Source organism: Furipterus horrens, unplaced genomic scaffold (assembly GCF_987537825.1).
Source record: "Furipterus horrens unplaced genomic scaffold, mFurHor1.1.pri manual_scaffold_6, whole genome shotgun sequence".
Classification (NCBI taxonomy): domain Eukaryota; kingdom Metazoa; phylum Chordata; class Mammalia; order Chiroptera; family Furipteridae; genus Furipterus; species Furipterus horrens.
This window is the reverse complement of record NW_028327176.1, coordinates 54,014,179-54,035,696: the sequence shown is the minus strand read 5'-3', so window position 1 is coordinate 54,035,696 and position 21,518 is coordinate 54,014,179. Positions and strand designations below refer to the sequence as shown.

Below are 21,518 nucleotides of genomic sequence, written 5' to 3'. Positions count from 1 at the left end.
TGAATATGGGAGTCCTTCCATTTATTCAGGTCTTCTTTAATTTCTTTTAACAATGATTTTCAGTTTTGTAAAGTACAAGTTTTACACTTCTTTTGTTAAATTTATTCCTAAGTATTTTATTCTCTCTTAATGCTAACCCTCTTTGTATCATTCCATTTGATAAATTTGCTCTCTTATTTTCAGTTGTTCATTGCTAATATAGAAATGTAATTGATTATTGTATATTGACTGATCTTCCATCCTGCAAACCTGATAACTGCTTTTATCAGTTACAATAGTTTTTTAGTGATTTAAAATTTTTCTACAACCAAGGTCATATATTCTGCAAACAGAACTAGTCTTACTTCTTTACCAATCTGGGTGCCTTTTATTTCTTTTTCTTCCCTTATTTCACAGGCTAGAAACTTCAGTACAATGTTGACTAGAAGAGGTGAGGAGGGTGTTTTTGTCTTGTTACTGACAAGAAACTGGAAAAGAATTTACTTTGTCCCTATTAAGTATAATGTTAGTTTTAAGTTTTTGAAGATGTTTTATATTAGGTTAAATTCTCTTCTATTCCTACTTTATATATTTTTAAATCATAAAATGGTGTTGAATGTTGTGAAATGCTTTTTCTGCACCTATTGAAATGATCATTGGTGTTTGTTCCTTATGTATTTATGTATTTCATTAATTGATTTTCAGGTTGAACCAACCTTGTATCCCTGGGATAAATCAACTTGATCATGGTATAAAATTCATTTCATATGTTGTTGGATTCCACTTCATAGTATTTTCTTGAAATGAAACCACAAATTTGCATCCTAGACTAATCAACCTACAAGGATATCATTTTAAAATGGAACAGAGCAAATGCAGTCCTGAGAGGGAAGTTCATAGCAATATAGGCCTACCTAAAAAAGATAGAAAAATCTCAAATAAACAACCTAACACTATATCTACAAGAACTAGAGGAAGAACAACAAATAAAGCCTAGAGTCGGAAGTAGGAAGGAAATAATCAAGATCAGAGCAGAATTAAATGACATAAAGACTAAAAGACAATTCAAAGGATAAATAAATTCAGGAGCTGGTTCTTTGAAAACAGAAACAAAATCAACAAACCAGACTCATCAAGAAAAAAGAGAGGACCCAAATAAATAAAACTAGAAAGGAAAGAGGAAAAATTAAAACCAATACCACAGAAACACAAACAATTTTAAGGAATTACTACAAACAACTATAATGCCAAGAAATTTGATAACCTGGGTAAATGGACAAATTTGTGGAAACATAAAATCTTCCAAAACTTAATCAAGAAGAAGAATAAGGCCTGAGTAGTCTGATAACAGTTAGCAAAATTGAAGCAGTAATCAAAAAACTCCCAGTACACAAAAGCCCTGGGCCAGATAGCTTCACAGGTGAATTTTATCAAACATTTAGGGAAGAGCTAACGCCTATCCTTTTCAAACTATTCCAAAAAATTCAAGAAGAGGAAAGACTCCAAACTCTTTTTATGAGGCCAGTATTATCCTAATTGCAAAACCAGGTCAAGACACAATGAAGAAAATTACAGGCAAATATCTGATAAATGTGTTTATCAGTACATTTATGATGAACATAGATGCTAAGGCCCACAACAAAATATTGGCAAACCAGATCCAGCAATACATTTAAAATATCATAGACCATGATCAAATGGCATTCTTCCCAGGGATGCATGGAAGGTACAATATTTACAAATCAATAATGCAATACACCAATACACCACATAAACAAAATGAGAGACAGAAATCACATGATCATATTAATAGATGCTGAAAAAGCATTTGATAAAGTACAACACCCATTTATGATGAAAACACTCAACAAAATGGGAATAGAGGAAGCATACCTCAAGGTCATATATATATATATATATATACATATATATATATATATATATATCGGCGGCGGCGGCAGCCGTCCGTCTCGAGAGATGATGGTGTAGCTTCTTAAGAGTCTATCTGCACGGCCGAGAATGGTTGTGCAGTCCGACTCGGGAGTGACACGGTATCTGTCTCCTCCCGTGTTGAATCGACATCTTGCGATGACGCTGGAGTGTCCTCTCCAGTGGAGCTGAAGCTACAGAGCCTGGGCAGGGTGATATGGAGGGTCTGCTGTTGCCCATGCAGCAGACCCCCCCTCTCTTCGCAGCTGAAGGATCCAAGGGAAAGACGGAGTCAATACAGCTTGGCTTCAGGTGCGCCGCAGGAGTTGCCGGTGTTGACTACAACGTCAAACCGCCTTAGGGACTCCGGCTCCGGATTTTCTGTCGGGGTTTACTCCCTTAGCCTTTCCCCTGAAGAGGTATGCCGCAAGGCAGCGGAGGTTTTTTGGAATCAGAGTTTTCCTTCTCTGATGTGCCCTGACTGGAAGATTGAACCAGCGACACTTAGCTCGCAGGCCGACGCTCAATCCACTGAGCCAAACCAGCCAGGGTTTTTATATATATATATATTAAAGGCCATATACAAGAAACCTGAAGCCAACATCATACTCAATGGGCAAAAACTGAAAGGATTCCCCCTGAGATCAGGAACAAGACAAAGATGTCCACTCTCTCCACTCCTATTCAACATAGTTTTGGAAATTCTAGTGACACCAATTAGACAAGAATAAGAAATAAAAGGCATCAAAATTGGAAAGGAGGAAGTAAAACTGTCATTATTTGCAGATAACAGGATAGTGTACATAGAAAACCCTATAGACTCCACTAAAAAACTACTTGATCTCATAAGTGAATTTGGCAAAATAGCAGGGTATAAAGTCAATATTCAGAAATAAAAGGCATTTCTGTACACCAACAATGAAATATCAGAAATAGAAACTAGAAAAAAAATCCCATTTACTATAGTGACATGAAAAATAAAGTACTTGGGAATAAATTTAACCAAGGAGGTAAAAGACCTGTACTCAGAAAACTATGAAATACTGAAGATATTAAGGAAGATACAAATAAATGGAAGCATATACCATGTTCATGGATGGGAAGAATCAACATCATTAAAATGTCCATACTATCCAAAGTAATTTATATCATAGATTCAACACAATCTCTATTAAAATAGCAATGGGATATTTCACAGACCTAGAACAAATACTTCAAAAATTTATATGGAACCAAAAAGAAAAAAGAAAACAAAAATCCTGAATATCTGCAGAAATCTTGAGGAAAAAGAACACAGAAAGAGGAATCACAATACCTGATATCAAACTATACCACAAGGCTACTTTAATCAAAACAGTCTGTTACTGGCATAAGAACAGACATATAGATCAATAGAACAGAATAGAGAGCTCAGAAGTAAACATAGGCCTATATAGACAACTGATATTTGACAAAAATGGAGGGAACATAAAATGGAGGGAAAAGAAACTCTTCAACAAGTGGCGTTGAAAGAACTGGACAGGGACATGCAAAAAAATGAAACTAGACCACACACCAGAATAAACTCAAGGTGGATTAAAGACTTAAATGTAAACTGTGACACCATAAAAATCCTAGAGGAAAACATAGGCAGGAAAATTTCAGATATCCCACAGAGCACGATTTTCACTGATATATCTCCTAAGGCAAGGGAAATAAAGGAAAGAATAAACAAATGGGACTACATCAAACTAAAGAGTTCCTGCTCAGCAAAATAAAACATCAGTGAGATGAAAAGGGAAACAACCATATGGGAAAATATATTTGCCAATGATACCTCAGACAAGGGATTAATCTCCAAAATATATAAAGAATTCATATGACTCAACAACAAGAAGACAGAAAATCCAATTTAAAAATAGGCAAAGGACCTGAACAAACACTTCTCCAAAGAGGACATACAGAGGGTACACAGGTATATGAATGCTCAACATCACTAGCCATCTGAGAGATGCAGATTAAAACCACAACAAGGTACCACCTGAAACTGGTCAGAATGGCCATCATTAACAAACCAAAAAACAACATGTGCTGTCGAGGATGTGGAGAAAAGGGAACCCTGGTGCACTGTTGGTAGGAATACAGACTGGTGTAGCCGCTATGGAAAACAGTATGGAATTTCCTCAAAATCCACAGATGGAACTGCCTTTTGATCTAACAATTTCATTGCTAGGATTATACCTAAGGAATCCTGAAACACCAATTCAAAAGAACCTATGCCCCACTATGTTCATAGCAGCATGATTTACAATAGCCAAGTGCTGGAAACAGCCTAAGTGCCCATCTGTAGATGAGTGGATCAAAAAACTGTGGTACATTTACACAACGGAATACTATGCAGCAGAAAGAAAAAACTCCTATCATTTGCGACAATATGGATAAAATTGGAGAGAATTATGCTTAGCCAAATAAGCCAGGCAATGAAAGACAAATACCATATGATATCACCTAATACAGAAAACTAATGAACACAAACAAACGCGCAAAATTGAACCAATGGCATGTAAACAAGGAGCAGACTGACAGTGACCGGGGGAGTGGGAGAAGAGAAAAGAGGTAAGAAGGGGAAGGGTCTAGTCAAGGAACTAGTGTAAATGACCCATGAACATAGACAATGGGGTGGGGATTGACTGGGAGAAGGGGTGGGCAGAGTGGGGGGGAAGCAATGGTTGAAAAAGTGGGACAACTGTAATGGAAAAAAATAAACTTAAAACAAAAAAAAATGGATGAGTGGATAAAAAAGCTGTGATACATTTACACAATGAAATACTACTTGGCAGTAAAAAAGAAGGAAATATTACCTTTTACAACAATTTGGATTGACCTGGAGAGCACTATGCTAACTGATATAAGCCACTTGGAGAAAGACAAAAATATATGATTTTACTCATATGTGGAAACTAATGAACAAAATAAACTAACAGATAAAATAGAAACAGATTCATAGATAGCAGGCTGACAGCTGTCAGGGTGAGGGTGGGGGCCTGGATGCAGGTGGGAGTCTGGGTGAGAGTGGGATGGAGGGATTTAAAAAAGGGGGGGGGGACTCTCAGATATGAACAACAGTGTTGTGACTGCCAGGGGTGGGGGGAGTGGAGAGAGGTGGAGGAGGGTATAAGTAAAATAAATGGTGATGGATGGAGACTTGACTTGGGGTGGTGAACACACAGTAGAGTATACAGCTTATGTGTGGTGGAATATGGACCTGAAATCTGTATAGTTTTATTAACCACTCTCAGCTCAATAAATTCAATTAAAAAATAATAAATGAAAGAAAATTAAGACTAGGATTATAAGGTTCTAAAGCTCCTTATTCTAGCATTTTAAATTATTTTCTTGGAAATGCAGGTGAAGATATATATCTTCTGCCTTTAACATTTAGTTCCTCATTTAAAATTATCTGAGTGCCCACTACCTAAAGTCAAACTATCTCCCATCACCAAATATTAGGCTCCCCTCCACCCCCAGTGCAATATACAGATTTGGTATCATAAAAATGTACATTTCAAACCTATATGACCTTATTAACCAATATTATCCCAATAAATTTTTTTTTAAAAAAACACAAAATTATCTGAATAATTGCAGGAAAGAAAGTCTGGTTCAATATTCAAAAGTAAATCAATATCATATCAACAGATTAAATGAGAAAAATCATATGAGTATATTAGCTGATGCAGAAGAAGCATTTGACAAAAATTCAACATCCATTTATTACAAATACTCTAAGAAATATAGAAACACTTCCTGACCTTATAAAAATCATCTATACAAAATTCTACAGATAATGGTAAAAGACTGGATGCTTTCCCCCTAATATCTGAAGAAGGCAAGGGTATGTCTACTTTTACCGCTATCATTCAATTAGCATTAAAGTACTAACCATTGCAAAAAGGCAAGAAAAGGAACAAAGGAAAAAATAAAACTTTTTATTTTCAGATAACATAATTGTCTACATAAGAAAATCAGTATATGTTTAGAGGGAGTTTGAGAGAAGGCTGAAACTGTGTTCCATTACCAATTAAACCCATGATGGGGCAAGATCCCAAAGTAGAAATCACCTTGTGATTAGTCTAAGAGTTCACTCCTGACAAAATAAAGGATCAATTAGACTGCTGCATTTGTACATTAAAAAAAAAAAACCAAAATAATGGAAGTTCAAAGAAATATTTTTTGTTAAAAAACATAATTTCTACATATAAAATTCCAATGAATCTGCAGAAAAAGTCCTACAATTAATAAGTAAGTTTGGCAAGGTTACAGGATAATAGATCAGCATTCAAAATCAATGTGCTTCTATATACTGGCAATGAAAACGTTGATAGCAAAACTTAGAATAGGATACCATTTACAGTAGCTCAAAAAAAGAAAAAACACTATGCACTTTGTAGGTGTAAATCTAACAAAATATGTATAGAACTTACATGCTGAAAACTACACAAAGGTAATAAAAAAAATCAAATCAAATCTAAACAAGACACACTGTGTTCATGGAATCCAATCCTCAACATAGTAAAGATGTCAGTTCATCTCAAATTGATATACAGATTTAATGCAATTTTTATCAGAATCCCAGCAAGAGTTTTTGAAGAAATAGACAGATTATTCTAAAATTTATATGGAAAAGCAGAAACCAGAATAGCTAAGACAATTCTGAAGAAGCAGAATAAAGTCGATGAAATCGGTCTACCTGATTTAAAGATTTATTATTACCTACACATTAATCAACACTATGTGGTTCTAGTGGAAAGACAGACAGATTGATCAATGCAAAAGAATAAAAAACCCAGAAATAGAACCACTCAAATATATCCCACTTATTTTTCACAAAGGTACAAAATCAATTTAATTAAGGAGAGGTAGCTTTTTCAACAGATGGTACTAGAGCAATTGGACACCCTTAGGCATTAAAAGAACTTAGACTCAAACCTCACACCATATGCCAAAATCGACTCAAAATGAATCATACGTGTAAAAATTTAAGAGTAAAACCTAGCAAAAATCTTTGGGACATAGAGCTATGCAAAGAATTTGTATGCTTAAAAACAAAACCACAATCCATAAAAGGAAAACTGATAAATTGCACTTCATGAAAATTTAAAACTTTTGCTCTGAGAAAAACTTTTGCTAAGAGAATAAAAACACAAGCTACATAGTGGGAGAAAATATTTGCAAACTATGTATTTGATAAAGGACAACAATCTAGACTTCCGGCCAAGATAGAGGCCTAGACAGACACACTGGGTCTTCCTCCACAACTAAGAAGGAATACAACTACCTCAAAACTAGAGACAACCAGAAGTTCCAGAAAATCAAACTGCATGGAAGCCCAGCAAACAAAGATATAAAGAAGAAATACTCATCCAGACAGGTAGGAGGGGCGGAGCCCTGGCGGAGAGGACATGGTGTGGTGGCAGTAGTGGCAGTGGCAGAAGCAGACAAGCAGAAAGTGCAGCCACAGGTTTTATTTTTAAGTATATTTTATTGATTGTGTTGTTACAGTAGTTCCAATTTTTTCGTCTTTGCTCCCCTCTCCCCAGTACCCCACTTCCCTCCGGCAATCCCATCCCCCCTTAGTTCATGTCCATGGGCTGTGCTTATAAGTTCTTTGACTTCACCCTTCTCTATATTATTTTTAACTTCCCCTGTCTATTTTGTACCAACCGATTATGCTTATTAACCTTGTACCATTTCCCCATTTCCCCCCCTCCCCCTTCCAAGCTGATAGCCCTTCAGATGACCCTCTTACCCATTATTCTGTTCCTATTCCGGCTTGCTTAGTTGGATTTTGTTTTTATTTTTTAGATTCAGTTGTTGATAGTTGTGAGTTTGTTGTCATTTTAGTGTTCATAGTTTTGATATTCTTTTTCTTAAGTAAGTCCCTTTGACATTTCATATAATAATGGCTTGGTGATGATGAACTCCTTTAGCTTCACCTTGTCTGGGAAGCACTTCATCTGCACTTCCATTCCAAATGATAGCTTTGTTGGATAGAGTAATCTTGGTTGTAGGTTGCTTTTCATCACATTGAATACTGCTTGCCAACCCCTTCTTGCCTGCAAAGTGTCCTCTGAGAAATCAGCTGAGAGTCCTATAGGCACCCCACTGTAGGCAACTCTCCACCTCTCTCTTGCTGCCCCCAGGACTCTCTTTATCTTTCACCTTTGGCATATCCGTTATGATGTGTCCCGGTGTGATCCCCTCTGGGTCCAGCTTGCCCGGGACCCTCCGTGCTTTCCAGACCTCTATGTCCATCTCCTTCGCAAAATTTGGGAAGTTTTCCTCATCTTTTTCAATTCTTGCTTCCTCATTCTGCACTGGTTGACTGTTTTATTCTTCCTTGTGTTCCAAGTCATTGATTTGAACACTGGTTTCCTTCCCTTCACCATTGGTTTTGTGTGGATTTTTCTTTGTTTCACTTAGCATAGCCTTCACTTCTCTTATGTGTATGCCATACTCAAGCCTGTGAGCATCTTTATCATCAGTGTTTTAAATTCTGCGTCTGTTAGGTTGTCTATTTTCTCATTTGTTACGTTCGATATCTCCTAGTCGCTTAGTTCTCCCACTGGAAGAACTTAAAACATTTGACTGCACTTTCTCCCAGCCGCCAATGCTGCTGCCACTACACCGCATCCTCTCCGCCCCGGCTCTGCCCCTCCTACTTGTCTGGATGAGTATTCCTTCTTCATATCTTTGTTTACTGGACTTCCATGCAGTTTGATTTCTGTTTGTTTCTAGTTTTGAGGTAGTTGTATTCCTTCTTAGTTGTGGAGGGAGACGCAGCGTGTCTGCCTATGCCCCCATCTTGGCCGGAAGTCCATCCACACATTTTAAAAAGTGGGGAGGGACGCCTGGGGAGCGTTCCCAGCTCCTGACCAGACTGCGCAGCTCACAGTCCCAGCACCAGGGAAAATACAGTCTCATTGCTTCTGACTATGAAAACCAGTGGGGGTTGGGGTGGAGGAAGAAACTGCCGGTCTCTCAGAGAGTCTGCTTGTTTAAAGGGCCCCCGTGGTCCTAGAACATCCGCATACCCACCCACTCTGGGAACGATGGCCAGGGTAATAGCTAGAGAAGCGCCAGCCCCATACAAAAGTAATAGTGCCTAGAAAGGGGCAAGTGCTGAGCAAGCAGCATTGTTCCCTCTCTGACCCCTCCCCCACATACAGTGCCACAAAACAGTGAAACGGGTCTCCCTGTACTGATGAATACCTAAGGCTCTGCCATTTACAATGTAACAGGAGTGACAGGTCCACCTAAGACACAGAGGCAAACAAACAGAGGAGCCTTTCAAGATGAGACAGAGAACTATGGCCCAAAAGGGGGAACAGATCAAGGTTCCAGTGGGAAAACTAAACAATGAGGAGATAGCCAACCTAACAGACACAGAGTTCAAAACACTGGTCATAAAGATGCTCACAGGATTGACAGATAGGCTTGAGTATGGCGAACACATAAGGGAAGAAGTGAAGGCTACACTAAATGAAATGAAGGAAAACCCACACAATATCAATGGTGAAGGGAAGGAAACCAGGGTTTAAATCAATGATTTGGAACATAAGGAAGGAAAAAGCAGTCAACCACTACAGAATGAGGAAACACGAATTGAAAAAAATGAGGAGAGGCTTAGGAACCTCTGGGACAACTTTAAACGTACCAACATCCAAATCATAGGGGTGCCAACAGGAGAAGAGAAAGAGAAAGAAATTGAAAGCTTATGTGAAAAAATAATGAAGGAAAACTTCCCAAATTTGGTGAAGGAAATAGACACACAAGTCCAGGAAGCACAGACAGTCCCAAACAAGATAGACCCAAGGAGGACCACACCAAGACAAATCATTATTAAAATGCCAAAAGTGAAAGATGAAGAGAGAATCTTAAAAGCAGCAAGAGAAAAGCAGGGAGTTATCTACAAAGGGGTGCCTATAAGACTATCAGCTGATTTCTCAAAAGAAACTTTACAGGCAAGAAAGGACTGACAAGAAGTATTCAATGTGATGAAAAGCAAGGATCTACAACCAAGACTACTCTATCCAGAAAAGCCATCATTTAGAATGGAAGGGCAGATAAAGTGCTTCCCAGACAAGGTAAAGCTAAAGGAGTTCATCATTACCAAGCCATTATTATATGAAATGTTAAGGGGACTTATTTAAGAAAAAGAAAATCAAAACTATGAACACTAAAATAACAACAAACTCACAACTATCAACAACTGAATCTAAAAAATAAAAACAAAATCCAACTAAGCAAACCAGAATAGAAACAGAATCATAGGTATAGGGATCATTTGGAGGATTATTAGCTGGGAGGGAGAAGAGGGAAAAATGGGGAAATGGTGTCGGGATTAAGAAGCATAATCGGTTGGTACAAAATACACAAAGGGATGTGAAGAATAATATAGGAAAGTGTGAAGTCAAAGAACTTATATACACGACCCACAGACATGAACTAAGGGGGGTGGGATTGCTGGGAGAAGGGGGGTACTGGCAGAGGGAAGCAAAGGGGGGAAAATTGGGACTACTGTAATAACATAATCAATAAAACATATTTTTAAAAAAGAGCAAATCATTATGAATATTTCGTGTACAACATTTAATGTATATTAAAAAAATAAACTAGAGATTATTTCTCATATTTAAAAAAAAGGACTAGAATCTAGAATATATAAAGAACTCTCGATACTCAACATTAAAAAAGCAAAGATTTTACCGAAGAAGATAAACAAACACATAAAACTTTGAACTTCAATATATCACTACACATATCAGAATGGCTAAAATAAAAAATAGTGACAGCACCAAATGCCAGCAAGGAAGTGGGAAAAATGGATTACTCACATATTGTTGGTGGGAATGCAAAAGGGTACAGAAACTTGGGAAAATAGTTCAGCACTTTCCTAAACAACAAATCATGCAACTATCATGGAACACAAAAATTGCATTTCTGGGCATTTACAGAGAAATGAAGACTTATGTTCACACAAAACCTGTACACAAATGTTTACAATAGCTTTATTTGTAAGATCAAAAAACAGGAAATAACCCAGATGTCCTTCAATGCGTGAATGGTTAAATAAACTGTTTAAACCAATGGCATGGAATACTACTCAGCAATAAAAAGAAACAAACTTAATCCATTCAACAAATTGGATTAATCTCCAGAAAATTATGCTGAGTAAAAAAAAAAACAAAAACGAAAAAAAAACACAAAAAAACACACCAATCCAAGGAAGTTCTATATTGCATGATTCTATTTATATAAATTCTTGAAGTGACAAAATTATAAAAATGGAGAACAAATTTTAAAGTGAGGTTCGGTACAGGAAGAAAGTAGATAGGACTACAAAAAGTCAATATGATGGATCCTATGATGGAAAAGTTCCCTATGTTGTCTCAATCAAAGCTCACATCCTGGTTGTAATATTACACTATAGTTTTGCAAGATGTTACCATTACCATTGGGGAGACGAAGTAAAGGATACACAGGATTTCTTTGTATTATGTCTTACAATTGTATGTGAATCTACACTTATCTCAAAATAAAAAGTTTAATTTTAAAAAAGTAGTGTAAAGAAAAAGAAACCTTCATTCATTGCTGGTGGGAATGTAAACTGGTATAGCCACTATGGAAAACTGTATGGAGGCTTCTCAAAAAATTAAGAATAGAATTAGCATATGATCCAGCAACTCCTTTTCTGAGTATCTACCCCAAAAATGTAGGAACATTTATTCACAAAGATATATGCACTCCTATGTTCAGTGCAGTATTATTATTCATGGTGGCCAAGACATGGAAACCACTGAAGTATCCTCAGATACATAACTGGATAAAGAAGATGTGGTACATACATACAATAGAATACTACTCAGTCATAAGAAAAGATGTAGTACTGCTATTTGCAACAACATGGATGAACTTTGAGAATATCATGCTAAGTTAAATAAGTCAGACAGAAAAAGTCAAGAATCATATAATTTCACTCATTTGTGGGATATAAAACTGAAAGCAACAAATGAACAAACAAGAAAAAGAAACAAAAACTCATAAGACACAGGGGACAGTATGGTGGCTACCAGAGGGAAGTGGTTGGGGGAATAATAAAGGGCAAAGGGGGTCAAATATATTGTGACACAGGAAGGTTTGATTTTGGGTGATGGGCACACAATGCAATATATAACTACCATATCAGAACGATACACTTGAAACTTATATAATTTTATTAACCAATGTCACTCCAATAAATTTTTTTTAAGTATTTGTGCCCCTTATGTGCATAGTACAGCTAACGAAGTACAAAGTCCTTTCCCCTTGAAATCATCACTTATTATGGGAATAAACATGTATACATAAATAACTAAATTTCAAGGCAAAAAGAATTTATGTCAAGAGTGTTTTAAAATAAAATGATAATTAGCCTGACCACTTAACACCCATTAGAATAGCTATTATTAAAAAAAACCAAAAACTAAAAAATAACAAGTGTTTCAGTTATCACAACATATATTGCTTTTCTAATTTGTAAACAGGAAAAATTGTTTTTAAAGAAAAAATTAAGGACATATTATTTGAATTTTTACAGTATCCATTCATGGGTTACTTTCATCATTAAAATGTTCTTGCTGAATTAAAAAATAATTTAAGGAAGAGTCTGGCAATACTGGCATATACTTCATGAATAAAATATTAATAGTGAGTTCTTATAGAAACCAGCTAGATACGTGGTTCTCAAATGCAACATATCCTCCTAACAAACAGTAGACTAACAAAACTAAAATTTCAATAGGATCTGATAATAATAGAAAGGTAAACATGACCAAAATTTGTTGATACTTCAATTACCCTATGCAACTTGTATACATATCCTTTTAGGATCTGGGCTCCATCTATGTCTCCAGATGCATCTCCAGCCATTTTCACCCATGCATGCTACACTGGCCATTGAAAATTACTTACTATTCACTCAATAATTCGTTTTTACCTCCATAGGGAATGCCCTATGTTATTGTTCCCACTGAATGAACCGGCCTCATCTCTCTGTGCTCATTAGTACATCCTTGTGAACTCCTCCTTGACACTCACAGGCTGAATAGAAACTCCCTCTCTAAAACCTTGAGTATTTCTTATTTGTAAAACATTCATCCTAAATTATTTGTATGTCAATACTTTAAGGTCTTTGAGGGCAGTAACCTGTATCTTTTGAACATTATATTTACAGTGGCAAGTGTGATGTCAGGAACTAGGCAGATATAATCAACTGAATTAGTTTAGAAGAACCCAATTAGTAAATAAATTTAGCTTAAAAGAATGTCATTAAAGTTATAATTTAGCTAGATAAACCTCAACCCATGGTTCTTTGCTGATTAGTATATAAATGTGTTTTATAATTCTTCCTGCCAAAAGTAAATATAAATTTAATACTCAAAGGAAGATTTCTGTTACACACTTGAATTGTTGGAATATAGTTGTCAAATTAATCTCTTGGACTTATAAAACAAAACTAAAGGTGAAAGAAAGGGCTCAATGTAATATATTATTAAAAAGAAGAACTTTTTCTAAACTTGTAGTAATTGTATGGTAATAGAAATATAAAAAATCATTTTTAAATGCATTACATACCATTTCAATTTCTTGATCTTTAGCAATCAGCTGTCGATTAAGAAGCTCCTTCTTTGAGTCAAGTTTAATATGAAGTTCCCTTGTGGAAGACAAGTCTGCAAGGGCAGACACTTTTTCAAACTGAACCTTCTGAAGCTCTGCTTCCATCTTTACAAGAGATTTATTTAAGGTACAAATCTGGGACTTATAAGACCTTTCTGTATTTAAGTGCTGCAAAAATAAAATAATTTTTTTAACTTGGAAAAAACTACAACATTGAACACAAAATGGGGCAAATTTTTAAACAAAGGTAGACTTACATTATAAGGAAATTTTGATGCTATAGGTAGTAATATTTGTATAAAACACTCTGGGAAACATAAATTTGGATATCAAATTTCTATACATAAAATCCATGAGTAAGGTGGTCAAGTGGTCATATTTGAAAAACAACTTTTCCCACTTAAAAGTCTCAGCACCAAAGCTGGTTGAGATATACACATTTGGTCTAAATTTGCCACAGTTTCAATTATTCTACAATATAAATATTATTGTTGTCTTTAACAACAAAGTGAAAAACAAAACATAAGCCACTATTTCACCCACAATACCTATTTCCAATCCTTGAAAGCCATGTTGATATTGGCCATAATATCGTAAAATGAGGACTGATAACTCTCTAGCACTTACTATACCCAAGGGAAAAATACTCGGGGCAAGTATAAATTAATACATCCATTTTATGAGTAATAAGAGTATGTTTTAAAAATGGTAATATGAGATTAAAGTTATATAAACATTTTCAAACTCTCAAGATAATCCACCCCCCTTTTTTTTTTCCAGAAAAAAAGGTGTCTTATGTCAGTACACTGCCACCTACAGAGAAGTATTTGCTATTATGTGAAGATAACAGAACTGAGAGGCAAGTTAAGACTTTTTCTGCTTTTACAACTCCATTTACAAGTACAAAGCACAAAAAAAATTGCTCCTGGGAGAAATTATTTGGCCACAATTCACTCTTACCTTTCTCCTTCCCTTCCTTCCTCACTCTATTTCTCACTCATTCTTTAAATAATCTGTTATCCATAGTTTTACCCACCTACCCATCTAACCATCCGGTCTATACTTATTGAATATATTCTATGTTCCAGTCAATGTGCCTAGAGGCATATGCAATGGTATGGAAAATGGTCTCTGCTCCCATAAAACTTTCAACTGTGGGTGAGTCATATACCAATCAAATAATCATACAGATGAGTATATTAATATATATTTAGCAAATATTTCTAGAGGAAAACAAAGTGTATAAAAATGAAAAGTGACCTAAATTGAGAGTCAGGGAAGTCAGGAAAGGCTTTCCTGAGCAAATGACAGTTGAGCTGATGAGATTTGAAAGGTGAATAGATATATACAGTGTGTATTGGGGAGAACATCTTTTCAAGTCAGGAATGCTAACTGCAAAGCTTTGGAGTGTGTGTGGGGGGAGGGAAAATGACATGTTCCAAGAAGAGAGAAGGCTGGTATGGATGGAGCTCATATCACAGTAAAGAGCGATAGGGAATGCAATTGAAAAGGTGTACAAAACTTACAAGACAGAATCCTAGTCAGTGGGTTAAAAATAAGGTCTTTATCCATGGAAAGGTCTAAAAGAGGGAGGTGATGTGATCAGTTTTGTGTTTTGGAAAAATCACTCTGTATGATTCAGTTTCTAATAAGAGTTGATTAAGAGGAAGACCTTCTCTTAAAGGCTAAGATAAAAATAGAACAAAAAATATTTTTGTAATTCATAGATGAGCTTGCAAAAAAGAAAGAAAAATTCTCCCATGCCAAAAACAAATAGAAAACAAAGTCAGAGCAGGAAGCATAAGAATAAACCAGAAGATAAGAATTGGGGAAGAGACTTTCGGCCAAGATGGAGGTATAGACAGACATGCTGTGCCTCCCTCCACAACTAAGAAGGAATACAATTACCTCAAAATTAGAAACAACCAGAAGTTCCAGAAAATCAAAGTGCATGGAAGTCCAACAAAGACATAAAGAAGAAATACTCATTCAGACAGGTAGGAGGGGCAGAGCCTGGGCACAGAGGACACGGTGAGGTGGTGGCAGCAGCAGTGGCAGCGGCAGGTAGGTTGGTGGAAAGCACAGTTGCAAGTTTTAAAAAGTCAGGAAGGACACCTGGGGAGCATTCTCAGCTTCTCACCAGACCACACAGCTCACTGTCCCAGCACCAGGGAAAATCAAGCCTCATTGCTTTTGACTGTGCAGATCATTGGGGGTTGGGATGGAGGCAGAAAGTGCCGGTCTCTCAGCAGAGTCCAATTGTTTAAAGGGCCCCCACGGTCCTAGAACATCCGCAGATCCACCCACTCTGGGAACGACAGCCAGGGTGGCAGCCAGTCCCATACGGAAATGGGAGAAGTGCCTAGAAAAAGGGCGAGTGTTGGGTAAGAGGCATTGTTTTTATCAGATCCCTACCCCACATACAGCGCCAAAACGTGGTGAAACAGGTCGCTCTATACTGATGAATCCCTAAGCCTCTGCCCCTTATAACGTAACAGGAGTGACAGCTCTACCTAAGACACAGAGGCAAACACACACAGGAGACTTCCGGCCAAGATGGAGGCCTAGACTGACATGCTCCGTCTCCCTCCATAACTAAGAAGGAATACGACTACCACAAAACCAGAAATAACCAGAAGTTCCAGAAAATAAATGGAAGTCCAATGTATGAAGTTATTAAGAAGTGGTGCTTCTCTGGATGGGTAGGAGAAACAAAGCTGGGGCAGAGAGGTCGAACTGTGCTGTCAGCAGCAGCAGCAACAGTGGCAGGACAGTGCTAAGTACCGACACTCGTATTTAAGGGGTGGTGAGAAGCACCTGGGAGCACCCCCGGCTGCAAACCAGATATGTCAACTTGCGATTTCAAAGCAGGGAAAGGCAGACCTCCATTGCCTTGGACCCTAAGGCCAGGCCTGGAGGGGGTGGGGACAGAGGAGGAGACTCCCGGCTTCTCAACAGAGAGTGAATGGCAGGAATCTATCTTGGACCTCACCCCCGCAGAAAATGCCACAGTGTGATGAGTAGGGTCGCCTGGTTGTGACAAGTGCATGGGGCTCTGCCCCCTATAGTGTAGGAGGTGTGACAGCCCCACCCAGGAAGCAAAGGTAAACACAAAACTGTCAGGATGGCACAGATCATGATAGAGATCCCGGTGATGCAGCTGACCAGACAGCAAATATCTAATCTAATAAAGCAACAGATAGGAAATCTTTCTGAGGCTCAGTTCAGAACTTTGGTTATAAAAATTCTTACAGACCTAACAGCAGATCTTGAACAAGATGGGGAAGGAATGAAGGCTAGTCCTGCTGAAATGAACAAAAACACATACAAAACTAGTGGTGAGGGCAAGAAAACCAGAGATCAAATCATCAGATCAGAACATAGGGAAGGAACAAACAGTCAACCAGTGCAGAAAGAGAAAACAAGAAGTAAGGAAAATGAGGAGAGGCTCAGAAACTTATCAGACAGCTATAAGCAGACCAACATCTGAATCATAGGGTTGCCAGAAGATGAAGAAGAACTAGAAATTGAAAAATTATGTGAAAAAATAATGAAGCAGAAATTCCCTAACTTGGGGAAGGAAATGGACTTACAGGTCCAGGAAGCACAGAGAGTTCCAAAATAACTGCACCCAGAGAGAACCACACCAAGACACATTGACCCGTCCCGCAGGTCGAGCAACGAGGACCCTAGAGGGGGAGTGAGGATGAAGAAGGGGCAAGAGACACAAAGAGAGGAGACAAGACAGTGCTCTGATCAAGTCTCATTTATTCTTAGTCAAAACAGCATTCTTATAGCTTAGGAGAAGAGGAATTTTTCATTTGGGGGGAACACAGCTGCAGCTTGGGCGTTATCTGGCAGATATGAGTTAAACTGCAGGACAGCAATCCCAGGAATAGAAAGAGGGACGTTGCCCTAGTAAGGAGTAAACAACTATTATGGGATGGTGAAGCCATGTCAAGCAGAACTTTAGGATGTCGGTTAGTAAGACTTCAGCTGAGGAACTTTTTAGTTCCCCACAACACATTATAATCAAAATGTCAAAAATTAAGGATAAAGAGAGAATCTTAAAAGCAGCAAGAGAGAAGAAGAGAATCACATACAAAGGGGTCCCAATAAGACTCTCAGCTGATTTCTCAAAAGAAACTCTGCAGGCAAGAAGGGACTGGCAAGAAATATTCAAAGTAATGAAAAGCAAATACCTACAACCATGATTACTTTATACAGAGAAGCTGTCATTCAGAATATAAGGGCAGAGAAAGTGCTTCCAGGACAAAGTAAAACTGAAGGAGTTCATCAGATCCAAACCACTGTTATATGAAATGTTAAAGGGACTTGTTTAGGAGAAAGAGGATCAAACCTATGAATATTAAAATGAAAACTGTATCACAACAACCAAAAACAGAAGCTAGGGAACTGAAACAAAGGCAGACTAAGTAGGCAACGAGAGTGGGAAAAGAATTATATGTATGGGGAACATTATGGGGGGAGGCCAACAGGGAGGGGGGAGGGGGAAAGGGAGGGAGATGATGCAGGAATTAAGAAGAGTAGTAGGAGGGAGTGGAGTAGACAGGAAGATGTTGAGAAGAATTATAGGCACAACCAATGGGCATAGACTAAGGAGGGGTGGACAACTGGAGGGAGAGGTGTCACCGGGTGGAGGGGAACAAAGGGAATAGAAATTAGGACATCTGTAACAGCACAATCAATAAAGCATATTAAAAAATTCAAAAAAAGTTGGGGTAGAAAGAGCCACTAACAGTGAATGGCTTATGTCTCAACATTCAAGCAAGGATAGAAGAAATGAATTTAGGATTAATAGAGAGTTGGAACTTAGACCTCTACCTTTTGGGACCCTTGAGAGGAGGCTCCAGGGTGGGGGGCAACAGATTCACTCAACTGCACAGAGATACAAACAAGAATTTATCCCGACGTAGTCTCTGGATATGAAAAAAATGTCTTCTGTAAGAAACTGAAACCTCAGTAGATCTGACTTCACTCAGTTTTGAAGTCAGACTTTATATTACTCATCTGAAATTCTAAACATCAACATAAAGTTTGTCCCTTTATGGAAGCACACCCATGTCCCTGGCCATACAAGATTCTATAGGGGAAAAAAGTCCTTCTCAGGGGAACTTACAGTCAAATAGAGAACGCAAGCCACCATGAATGAGTGAGAGGCAGAGTAACATAACACATAGCAGGATCAAACTTTTAGCACTTCAAATTATTGAACAAAGTAGTTTAGAAGTCATGGAAAAATATTCATGAAAAATTTAAAGACACTAAAAAAAATTGAAAAGAATACATATATGGAAAAGAATCAAATAGGACTTCTAGAAAGAAAGAAAAAGTAGTCACAGAGATTAAAAATTAACAAATGCATCAAAGAATAGACTAGTACAGCTTAAGAGGGAAGAATGAACTAGAAAACTGATCACATTACAGAGAGATAAACATATAAAAACTATGATACAAATATTAATAAACATTTGGACCAGGAGAGCCAAAAAGAATATTATATAAGTTAAAGGAGACAGTAGAGTAAATTTGGAGGCAGTAATATGTTTACAATAGCTAAGTGCTGGAAACAACCTAAGCGCCCATCTGTAGATGAGTGGATCAAAAAACTGTGGTACATTTACACAATGGAATACTATGCAGCAGAGAGAAAGAAGGAACTCCTGCCATTTGCAACAACATGGATGGAACTAGAGAGAATTATGCTTAGTGACATAAGCCAGGCAAAGAAAGAAAAATACCATATGATATCACCTAATACAGGAAACTAAAGAACAACACAAACAAAGGAACTAAATAGAACAGAGAGCAGAATAGCAGTCAATAGGGGGGAGGGGAGAGGGAGAGAAGGGGGATAAGTAAGGGAAGGGTTTAATTAAAGAGCCTGTATGAAAGACTCATGGACATGGACAACGGGGAGGGATATGATTGCGGGAGAGGGGGTGGGTTGGGTGGGGGAGAGAAATTAGGGGAAAAGGGGACAACTGTAATTGAAAAACCAAAATAAAAAAAAATAAAAATAAAAAAAAAATTCTTTTTGAGGCTTTGCAGCCAGCTAAACTCAAAAAAAAAAAAAAAAAAAAGAAATAACACCTGAGAATTTTCCAGACCAATAATATGAGGATGAACTGCATCCAATGCCCCAGCTCGGTTTGAAACTACTCTGTCCAGCAGAGGTTTCAAGACCACAGTGGACAGACTTACACAGGACACTGTATTTTGTCTGGGGGGGGGAAAGGAGGTAGCTGTTCCCTCTAGTGAAGAAAGTGCAAGACCCCCATCCCTCACACTTTTTATTGAGAAGGGTACACATAGGAGATTAAAAGTCAAAATTCATAAGTCATCGATAGCTTTTAGGCACCTGGATTATAGTTGACAGTTATATATTATAAGTATCAATATAGATGCCACACTGGTATTAGGCGCAAGGGTTCATACATTCCTTGCTAGAGAATGTTTATAGTTAACTAAGAGGTAAGAAAAGAAAAGAAAAGCAAGCTCCAAGGCATAATAAGCATTCTTTAAATCCAATTCCCATGAAAACCCTCTGAGAGGCCTTTGGTCCTGTCTCCTGCACAACCTTCCAGTGTTCTGTTGAGACTTAGAGACTTCCCGAGGTAGGGGAAGCCTGGATCACAGCTGGGGCTACAGTTCCCAAAACCAAAAGGAGCGCTTCCCCACAATAAAAGGCATGGTTACTCTGAAGAAAAAGTGCAACAAAACCAAAGACCCCCCCCAAATAAACCCATACTTAGACATATTATAGTGTGACTACAAACAAAGAAAATGAGAATACTACCTTAAAAGGAACCAATGGCAAAAGACAGGCTTACAAAGAATGATAATTACAATGAGAACAGACTTCTGCACAACAAAAAAAGACAATTATTTTAATATTATCAAGGGAAATAAACTCTCAACCTGGAATTCTATATTCAGCTAAACTAATATACAAGATTGAAGGTAAAATAAAGCCATTTTCAGACAAAGATTGAGGAAATTAACTCACAGATCAAACAAAGAAAGTTTGAAGAAAGGAAAATAAATTTAGAAGTAAGAAACAAAACTTAAAAAGCAATGATGAATGAAGAATGTTGTAAACATGTGGGTGGATACAAATAAGCATTGACTGAAAGAATATATTATGCTTAGTGAAATAAGCAGGCAACAAAAAACAAATACCATATGATCTCACCTAATACAGGAGCCTAATGAACAAAACAAACAAAATAGAAACAGAGGCATAGAAACAAGGAATAGACTGACAATGACCAAGGAGGTGGGGGGAGAGGGAAAAGGGGGGAAAAAGGAGGACGGTCTAGTCAAGGAACTAGTATAAATGACCCATGGACGTGGACAATAGGGTGGAGATTGACTGTGGGAGAGGGAGGGGGTGGGCAGGGCAGGGGAGAGCAATGGAGGAGAAATGGGAAAGCTATAATAAAAAAGCAAAAGAAAGAAAGAAAGAAATTATTTTTAAAGATTTAAAACAGAGTGAAACTAAATTAGTTATGACAATATCATAAAAGATTGGCATGTGAGTGTGTATGAGAGAGAGAATAAAAGAGAGCAAACATGTACTAGTATGCAGGGTGTTGTACTCAATTTTCAAATATTCCTAGAATCACATAATGTTTAAGAGGAGGGTTGGAGTTACTAACAATAGACTTTGTTAAATATGCATATTACAATTTTAACTGCTAAAAGAATAGATTGAGAATGTGTAACTTTCAAACAAATGAGCAGTGGGGGTAGGAAGTGCGTAAAGAAAACAAATACATTCAAGACAGACAAAAGAAAAGAAACACAAAAGAATCATGACAAAGAGAAAGCAAAAAATAAATCAGTAATAGTAAGCCTAAATGTGTAATTCAAATCAATACAAATAGATT

The 21,518-nt window shown here is 37.4% G+C and overlaps 1 protein-coding gene across 1 annotated transcript in view; it reads right to left on the bottom strand.

Annotated features, from left to right (window-relative positions):
• The window catches only part of LOC150006216 (testis-specific gene 10 protein-like), a 106,547-nt gene that overhangs the window by 5,862 nt on the left and 79,167 nt on the right, over nt 1-21,518 (bottom strand). Inside the window, exon 12 of the mRNA XM_090281514.1 lies at nt 13,564-13,773. Coding sequence (XP_090137640.1) covers nt 13,564-13,773 — 210 coding nt within the window. The remainder of the gene's footprint in view (nt 1-13,563; nt 13,774-21,518) is intronic.